This window comes from Rhinatrema bivittatum, chromosome 4 (assembly GCF_901001135.1).
Source record: "Rhinatrema bivittatum chromosome 4, aRhiBiv1.1, whole genome shotgun sequence".
NCBI classification, from domain to species: domain Eukaryota; kingdom Metazoa; phylum Chordata; class Amphibia; order Gymnophiona; family Rhinatrematidae; genus Rhinatrema; species Rhinatrema bivittatum.
This window is the reverse complement of record NC_042618.1, coordinates 434,645,674-434,655,549: the sequence shown is the minus strand read 5'-3', so window position 1 is coordinate 434,655,549 and position 9,876 is coordinate 434,645,674. Positions and strand designations below refer to the sequence as shown.

Here is a 9,876-nt window from a genome sequence, read left to right as displayed (position 1 = left end):
ATCTGGCGTACTTTTGCTTGCGCCTGGTGTGCGAACAAAAATACGCGTGGGCGCACTTTTAGAAAATCTACCCCTATATGTCTGAGTACATACTCCTTTCTCAGCAGAACTCAAAACTTTACTGATACATTAGAGAGTTTTATAAATACAATTTTGCAGTCATAAAAATGGAAACATCACAGTGACTTTCATTGGTATGGTTTTTTTTTTGTTTTTTTTAGGGCTACTGAGAAAACCAGAGAAGCTGGTGGTAATTATTGTGGCACTAACATGATATGCGCCCCCTTCCCCCTCCATTCCAAACCCAATGGCTTGTAAATACATTTTCTGATGTGCTGTAGAGCTTTGTTGCCCCCTTTACATGACAGCAGATCTCAGTGTAAAACAAAGTGCTTCTGATACATTCTTGTACTACAAATAATGTTTCCTGCCGAATTGCACACAATAAGAACACTAGCATGAGCTAGAAAATCTTGGTGGGAATACATTTTCCCAGGCCTTTCCACTCAGGTTGATAGCTGACCCGATTATATTGAACATATTAAATAATCTATGTACAATATTACAGCATTCTCTCTAGGAGAAAAAAATAGCAGCTATTTAGGAAGCTCTTCATTATAGGGATGTCGTCAAACTGTGTCAGCGTGTCTTCCATCAAAGCCCACCGTATGCGGCTTTAGGCTGCGACTTCATAGAAACACCAGGAAGGTGCCACGCCTTGTTGCAGCTTGTTGGGTTCAGGAGTACCCCCACTGCTGTGCTTGTTACCGTAATGCTGTACATGACTGGCAAATCCAAAACCCCTTTCACTTCCAGTTCACAAAGTGGTTCAGGAGGAAGGAAGCCTATGCACGTGCGATGATCATTGATATCATCACAGCTTTTGTCTTTGCTTTTCTAGGTCTGGAAAAGCTCAGCCAAGATGATGGATGTCAAAGTCTGCGGCAACAGCAACAGCAGCAGGGTTTAACCTCAGCATCCAGCCTGGAGGATGTTCCCACCAGAGCGTTTTGTAACTGACAGGCTGGTGAACACCTGAAAAAAAAGCAAAATATGCTCACTATATCAAGAAGGCATTCCAGGAAGCAAGAGTGAACCTGATAAACAAAGCACACACTATTCTTTTAGAGAAGGTTTTAAAAATCCTTTCCAGCAACATCAAAAGAGCAGTATCACAGTTTTACATCTAAATAAAATACAAATGTAATCAGATTGGTTTCCAATTTCAGTGATTTTTCTCATAAAAAGGCATAGATGACAAAAACCAGGCAGAATTTGGAGTGAAAATTGTTGAGTGTAAAAATCCTCAAGACTGAAAAAAGAGCTACTATGTATGAGATTTTTATTTTATTAACCATATTTTAAATTATTCACTGCACAGTGGTCAGTGGCTGATCATATATGAGTAGTTTATCCTTTATATATGTCCTCAAATGAGGGATTCACAAACAGCTCCAGGATTTAGCATACCAATCTTCCCACTGAAGAAGTCAAAAGCTTTATTGTATCTCTCTGTTCAATATAGTTCAACCTAGCTTATAATATTCTTTTCTGAGTTTTGCTATGCTTGCTAGGGATGTGAATCGTGTCCTCGATCGTCTTAACGATCGATTTCGGCTGGGAGGGGGAGGGAATCGTATTGTTGCCGTTTGGGGGGGTAAAATATCGTGAAAAATCGTTAAAAATCGAAAAATCGAAAAACCGGCACATTAAAACCCCCTAAAACCCACCCCCGACCCTTTAAATTAAATCCCCCACCCTCCCGAACCCCCCCCAAATAACTTAAATAACCTGCGGGTCGTTAAAAATCGAAAAATCGAAAAACCGGCACATTAAAACCCCCTAAAACCCACCCCCGACCCTTTAAATTAAATCCCCCACCCTCCCGAACCCCCCCCAAATAACTTAAATAACCTGCGGGTCCAGCGGCGGTCCGGAACGGGCTCCTGCTCCTGAATCTTGTCGTCTTCAGCCGGCGCCATTTTCCAAAATGGCGCCGAAAAATGGCGGCGGCCATAGACGAAAAAGATTGGACGGCAGGAGGTCCTTCCGGACCCCCGCTGGACTTTTGGCAAGTCTCGTGGGGGTCAGGAGGCCCCCCACAAGCTGGCCAAAAGTTCCTGGAGGTCCAGCGGGGGTCAGGGAGCGATTTCCCGCCGCGAATCGTTTTCGTACGGAAAATGGCGCCGGCAGGAGATCGACTGCAGGAGGTCATTCAGCGAGGCGCCGGAACCCTCGCTGAACGACCTCCTGCAGTCGATCTCCTGCCGGCGCCATTTTCCGTACGAAAACGATTCGCGGCGGGAAATCGCTCCCTGACCCCTGCTGGACCTCCAGGAACTTTTGGCCAGCTTGTGGGGGGCCTCCTGACCCCCACGAGACTTGCCAAAAGTCCAGCGGGGGTCCGGAAGGACCTCCTGCCGTCCAATCTTTTTCGTCTATGGCCGCCGCCATTTTTCGGCGCCATTTTGGAAAATGGCGCCGGCTGAAGACGACAAGATTCAGGAGCAGGAGCCCGTTCCGGACCGCTGCCGTTCCGGACCGCCGCTGGACCCGCAGGTTATTTAAGTTATTGGGGGGGGGTTTGGGAGGGTGGGGGATTTAATTTAAAGGGTCGGGGTGGGTTTTAGGGGTTTTAGTGTGCCGGCTCACGATTCTAACGATTTATAACGATAAATCGTTAGAATCTGTATTGTATTGTGTTCCATAACGGTTTAAGACGATATTAAAATTATCGGACGATAATTTTAATCGTCCTAAAACGATTCACATCCCTAATGCTTGCTATGAACACTATTTTAGATTGCAATAAGATTGAAAGATATGTAAACAAACTTGCACAAGGTTGTACATTATTAGACTTTTTAGCTCCATGGACAAGATAAAAGATATTTATAATTGGTAGAAGATAATGATGTGTGATCCTTTCTATCAGTAACAAAATGTGCTGTGCTTGTAGATGAATTATAATTAGAATTTAGGTTATGCTGACCTATTAACTGATCATAATCTAAAACATGTATTGCTGACTCATGCTGACTCTGTATATAAGTCTGATTGTATGTATTGGATTTTGGGGAAAATCCCCTGAGAGTCTGCTCAAAGTATGGTTTTTCCCCATGCAATATTACATAGAAAAGAAATGTGGGAACATTGTATTACAACAGATTTGTCTATTTGTTTTGTGGAGCAAATTAGAGGGAAATCTTAAAATCTCCACACCATCTTTTGCAGTATTATAATATGTATAGTATACAAGAAGACCTCCAAGATATCAGAAATGTTAACTCCTCCAAGGCTCTGTGCTAGTCTAACTGGCTACCAGAGTGTTACTACTGCTAGTCCAGGAATAGTGAAGTCTGCTTATACTCCAGAGGCTAAAAATGTCTGTCTACTAAGAATGTCTGTCTAAGAAGTCTGAGATATGCATCCCAAAATTGTTCCCAAAACTGAACTTCTCTTGTGAAGATTTTCAACACTGACCATAGAGATAATGAGCTACCCCAGTATGAGAGCTCCCTCAAAGGAAAATCTTCAATTGCTTTCATAATACTTAAAACTAAACAGTGAGCTACCAAATGAAGACTTGTTATAAATATGAAATTGCACTTCTTATACAGAATTAATAGAAAGAATAGGCAAATGCAGCATTGCTATAAAATCCAACAAGTGCATTGCTTTGAATCAGATTTACAATCTGGCCAATAGCCTCATTTGAGTGCATATAAAGTATGAGAGAAATTACAGGAAATCAGAAACACTTCTGCCTTCTGAACACTTTTGTTCACAACTTCTGTAATTATATGGCATTAAAGTCGCCCTTAATGACTGATAAAATCTGGGAAATGAACCAGGTGCTCTATGAAACATTTCAACAATGCAAATTAGAGTGAAGGTTATGTGTGAAAGAAAGCTCTGAAAGCCTTAAAAGTGTTCAGTAGCAGAAGCTATCCTGCATTCAGATGGTTGAAAGCTTTTTGAGAAAGCATCAATAACTAAAGTACAATGTTTCTTGCTAGGAAGCCAATAAAACACTTCTGTCTCATCAAGAAGTTCATCTTGGGAGATATTTGTATTCATACTGTGAATAACTCAAGGTCAATGACAGTTTTAAATTGAACTAAAGACTGTGGTAGAAAAGAGATCTCTCTGTTCTCAGTTATAATATTAGTCCAGTGAAGGGGTCACTGTGAATGACTGGGGCAGGGTTTGGGAGGGAACGAGGCCATAGAATTAGCTACACTGACATTAGCAAATGTTGCCCATCCTAACAAGTTAGATTTTAGCAGTTGTATCTTCCATTACTCAAAAGGATTTCACATTGATCTTGGAGTATGATATGTTTGAACTTTAAAGACAGGGAGAAAGAGAAGATGCTGACTGGTAGTACATAATTAATCTGTTTGCCAATCATGGCCTACCATGCGACTGGGATATTTTTGGCAGGATATTACAGTAGTTTGCTGTTGCCTTCTTTGTTGCAGTTGTTATGATATTCCTGAAAGGGGTCATATTCATCAATAAAGTAGTAAGGTTGATAGTCTCCCATAAATGATAAGCATGAAGTTCCCATACCCCACAAATGAAGAAATGTGCCCCTTTTCACCAAAGTGGATGGTAAATGGGGACCAATATGTTGAATTATCAAAATAGTTGGGAGAGCTGCAGTCTATGGCTCTTGGGGAAGAACTGTCATGGGAAGGAGATATTAAAATAGGGGGCGGAAACCCTGGGTAGTTGTGAATGAAGGTTCATGATGCTCAAGTCTAATTAAAGCTGGTTCTGATGGAGTTGGTAACCCAAAAGTGCAGGAGGAAATTGCCAGGTCAAATAATAAAAGAATACATTCTTGTCTTCAGAGACAAGCCAAAGCATTTTTTGTTAGGCAATGTTTCGATAGTGCAGTAGTTGGTAAGCAACTTTACCCCAGTTTTTCAAAAAGACGGCTGTCCCTGCATTTTGATTTTGTTGACTGGGGAAAGCGAAGATGTGAAATTCTTTTGAAAAGAAGCAATAATGATCACAAAAGACTCTAAAGCTTTTCAACAGCGTGTTCAGTCAAAGCTATTATTTTCTCACAAATAAGCAAGATTAACTGCAATTACCACTCTAAATTATGTCCAATCATCTTTTTATTCAGGTTCAATTTCAGCGGCTCAGATGTCCAGAATAAATTCTGATTATCATGCTGTCTCCTCACTGCCTATGTTAATGTATCATCAGAATTCACATGTGCAGACAGCTCCACTGGCAGCCGCTACCAAGAGGGCTATAATGATACCTCAAGCTCTTGTGCCCCCTTTTGTTACTTTCATTCCTAGAATGCTATGAGGATGTGGTTTGGCTATATAACCAGTATGGTCTTTTGTATAAAGCACCGTGGAATCCTTTGAAAATATTTGAAGAGTATCTCTCAGTCTGCAGTCAGATCATAAGATGATATCCCATTGTGAGCACTCGATGAAGACAGTTCAGACTGGAAAGCTCAAATCATTTATGAAAATTTGGAAACATGCAGCATCATGGGTACAGCAGCAGAACCGTGACAAGCACCTCATTTTGATGTCCTTTCATTTTGGGATGGCTCTTGTGATTTCGTCATACATCCGGAAAGTAAGTTCTAAATGGAAAAGTCTGGGAATTATTGCCCCAGCAACTGAGCTCCTCCGCCAGTTTTATTACAAGAAACAGGGAGCGCTTCCAATGGCGTGCACCTTCTGTTGGAAAGCAGGCCAGGATACTGTACCAGCACTTCCTATCTGTTCAATTTACTAATCTTAACACTTGTAAGAACGTTGTCCAGCTTGGTAAATGTGGGGCTGGTCGACTTTCACAACTGTGGCGCAACAGCAAAGATATGCAAACTCGGATGAGCCAAACTTGTTGCTTCCGTTTCTGAATTATCTTTGCTGCGGCACCAAAGAGAAAAAAAAGAAAAGAAATCAGGAGATTCAAACAAAGGCATAGAATCGATCCTTTTTTCTTAGAACATGAACAGAAATTTAGAGAGCAATTGTCAGATGGATCTAGCTGGTAACTAAGAAGTTATCGGTCTGGACCAAGGACTGTGAAAATTGTCCCTGCTGAGCTGCGTAGTTTCACAACAAGACTACATTTAGCCACTGGAAAAAATGGGCATTTCAGGATGCAAGCCTGGGCTGAGGGAGTAAATTGAATTTTCAAATGTGTGCATGAAGGTTTTTCCTCGTTACCCCAGGTGAGATACAGGGGTACAAAAAGTGCCTGCATAACTTCTAGCAAATTTTCAGAGGGATACTAACTGGGCTCAATTGTAAGTGCTGGGTGATTTCCCTTTGAAAACTCATGACAAGAAACACGGGTACAAAGTACTGATTCTTGCCATTCGTTCAAAAAATGTTGAATTCTTTCCCCTACTGGGACAGTGGGGAATGGATTTTTCTGGAAAGATCAAAAACTAGGGCATGGTTTGGGCTGTGCCTGTTGAGTGTTTTTTGGCTGGCATTGTACTCTTTATCGAGGCCTGGTTGGAAGTTGCTGGGCTGGAAGAGGCAGTAAATGGTACTATTGAAACGACCGGTAGGGCCACCTGTAGAAGTACGGTCACTTGAATGAACAGAAGTGATATCTCGATATGGAAGGCTGCTCAAGAGCCATCAAGAGAGACTGGACCACCGCATTCTGGTTCTTTGTCTGTGCAACTGTTTCCTGGAGCTTTTCTTTGAAAAGGTTGTCCCCAAAACATGTTAAGTCTTCTAGTTTTTCATGGACGTCCTTGCAAATGCTATTTTTTCAAAGTCACGCCATGCATCTATCTCCAGTGGAGGCTGAGTGAAAGGGGAGTGAATCCTTATGCTGCGGCATGATTGGTGCAGCCTAGTAGGCGAACCCATTAGGCCCATGCCAACAGCTGGCAGATGCACTCTGGGATGGGACAGTGCATAGGTTTCACCTATACAACCCCTTTCCCTGCAGGTTGAGCCTTTGGGTTCCAGGGGCCAGCAGGACTTAAGCGATTGTTCCACAAGGCAAGTGAAATGAGAAAGTCTGGGGGCAAGCTGAGTCCAGGGCAGGCAGCAGTCAAACAGTTACCAGGTTCAGGCCAAGAATCAGGGCAGGCAGCGAGCAAGGTGTAGTCAAAGTCCGTAGAAGGGGGTCAGTGGCAGGCAGCAGACAGATAGAGGCAAACGGACAGGCAGGACTAGGTACTGAGGACACACACAGGACAACCAAAGCAGGGCAAGATAATGGCGAGGCAAACAAGGAGACAAGGAACCAGCAGGAAGATGAAGGAGCAAGGCACAGGAACATGAAGTAACATGCATTGCGTGACAAAATAGAAGACCCATTGTTGAGGCGCCAGCTTGGAGTAGGCCGTGGGTTTAAATACCCAACCGGCACTAATAGTATCTGTGCATGAAACTGGACATTTTCCACTGTGGGGCCTGTAAGGGAGAGTGTGTGTGCACGCCCGTGTCTAGGGGCATGTTTGATAGTGGCGGCATCTGTGCCATGAAGAAGCAGGAATGGCATCTTGGGAGGGGGGGGGGCCCATTGGCGACCCAGGGTGATTGTGGCCGGTCATGGTACCTTCCCACATCTGGTCAATCGTTATACTGAGGAGGTACATGAAATCAAATCAAAGGATTCATAGACAAATCAGAGCAAGTGGCAGATGCCCTCTTCCACATCTAGGAGTGATTGAGAGTAGTAGTTGCCATGTGCAGTGGATCGCAGGAAAGGCTTCAGTTTCTGGATGCAGTCGTGAATATACTGCACCATATAGAATTGATGGATAGATATGCGAGCAGAAAGCATTGCATCTTGAAAGACTTTTTTTTCCAAAGTTATCTAAGAGTTTGTGCTCATTTTCTGGGGAGAATTTGAATGAATTTGTGTTTTCTTGGAGGGCATGTTAATAGAGTGATACCAGGTACCAGGTCGCTCACCCAGGACTCCAAAGATGAAGAGGGTGAACTGGAGGGGCTGTGCTTGTGGTTGACCTACTGGATTCCGCTGCAACCAAACGGGACGAATATGCTGCAGTTGCACTCTGCATTCTTGCACTATATGTCATGGAATCAGAGAATGGAGGCCTCGGTATGCATCGAGAAGGCTTAGAACGCTTGCTTCCTAGGCATTGGAACGTTGAGTGCCTCAATGTACCATACAGTGAGTGCACTGGTGCGCCGTGTGTCGAGACCGTCGATGCGCCATGAGCATCAATGCACTGTGCATAAAATTCATAAATGTGCCATTTGTCTAATGCATCAATGCACTGTGCGTTGAATGCATCAGAATAAGATGCATCGGGCAGCTTGATACATCATGTGTTAGGAACATTGATTGCACCAGTGGTGCTGATGATGGCAGTGTTGATAGCACTGATGCACAACACTTTGAATGTTTGTGCTTCTTCAACACAGGCTACGAGAGCTCCAGCGATTCATGATACTTTGTCTTCAGTGCAGGGCTGCTTGCAGAACTTGACTCCACAGCTCTGGCCTGAGTAGACAGGGGTGTTTTTGAGGAGCTCCTACTCAACTTTCTATCCAGTGAGGCAGACAATGCTGCACTGCGGAACGAGGACCTGCTGCGACTCCAAAGAGATTTATGCAGTTCCTTGATATGAAGTGCACTAGATACCGCTGCAAGCGTAAGGACATCCATCCACAGGCTTAGCAGTCCTTCTAGTTGTGTGCTGGCAAGAGGTATCAGTAACATAGCTAGTGGCTGTTAATGAGAGACATAATTTTCCCTAGAGATACAACTCTTAAATCCGCTCACAGTAGTCAACTTTTTCTTCTGGCCCAACATGTTGGGATGGTAAGGCCATGCGTCACACAGCTGTTGAAATAACTTTTTTTTTTTTTTAGTTAGCACTGAAAAGTGTTATTGGAGCTGTCGAGGCAGTGTGGCAACTCAGAGGAAAAAGTAGTGAGCGGAGAAAAATACAGTGAGGCAAAAAAAAGGTCAAAAGAGACTTTTAGATAAAATTAAGAGAAGAGGCACGTGCTTGTGCTCGGACAAAAAAATGACTGAGGAAGGTCATGAGGCAATGCCTGCACGGGAACTCCTGCACAAGCTCAGTAGAGCTCAAAGCTCTACTAGCTAAGAGATGAGTCGGTTCGGTGTTGTCAGATGGCATCACCCACAGGTAATGGCTAATTCAGCGTGCTTATAATGAAAAAATACTTTTTCATGGAAAGGGTATTGCATGGAATGCCATCCCAGAGCTGGTGGAAGAGGCTAAAAACAGTAAGAGACTAAAAAAGCATAGGATAAGCACAGAGGATCCTTAGAGATATCAGAATCTCAATCTAGTGGCACGTGTTTAAGTTTCAACTGGGATGATTCAATGAATGTTGGGGCTGCCAGAATGAATGGTAAAGTAGATAACTTGAAATGTTAGAAGTCCTAACAGAAATGCAAGCTACCTTGCAGTTGAGTCCATCTGGTAAGCTGCAAGTACAGTAATAACTAAGATGTCCATATTCAGAGGCATTTAGTTGGATATCCAGGCAATGACTGAATATGTACCTCTAGAAGTCATAGTGGAAATGCAGCTGCTCACATTGTTCTGTCTGTCTGGCAGGCTATGCAGGAGGCCTCGGAGACCGGATGTTCAGGAAACAGCCATGGTAGTATTGCTAGCTGTTTAGATTATTACAAAGCTTTGTAATTAGACTCAGGAAAGATGGGGAGCTAGTTGCAAAGTAAGTTGGGGGATGTTGTATGCTCATCTGTCCAAGATGGCAGAGTACAAATGAAAAAGACAAAAATTGGCCTGAATAAGGAGAGATATTTTACAAGTGATCATACTCTGTGCCTGGTAGTTGGCAATGTATCCTCCAAACATGAACAGGAATAACTGGGCAGACTGAATGAGCTGGTTGG

The 9,876-nt window shown here is 43.2% G+C and overlaps 1 protein-coding gene across 1 annotated transcript in view; it reads right to left on the bottom strand.

The window, feature by feature from the left end:
• Nucleotides 1-902: 902 nt before the first annotated feature.
• Nucleotides 903-9,876, bottom strand: part of TXNRD1 (thioredoxin reductase 1) — a 75,829-nt gene continuing 66,855 nt past the window's right edge. The window contains exon 15 of the mRNA XM_029601517.1: nucleotides 903-1,035. Coding sequence (XP_029457377.1) covers nucleotides 973-1,035 — 63 coding nt within the window. The 3' untranslated portion in view covers nucleotides 903-972. The remainder of the gene's footprint in view (nucleotides 1,036-9,876) is intronic.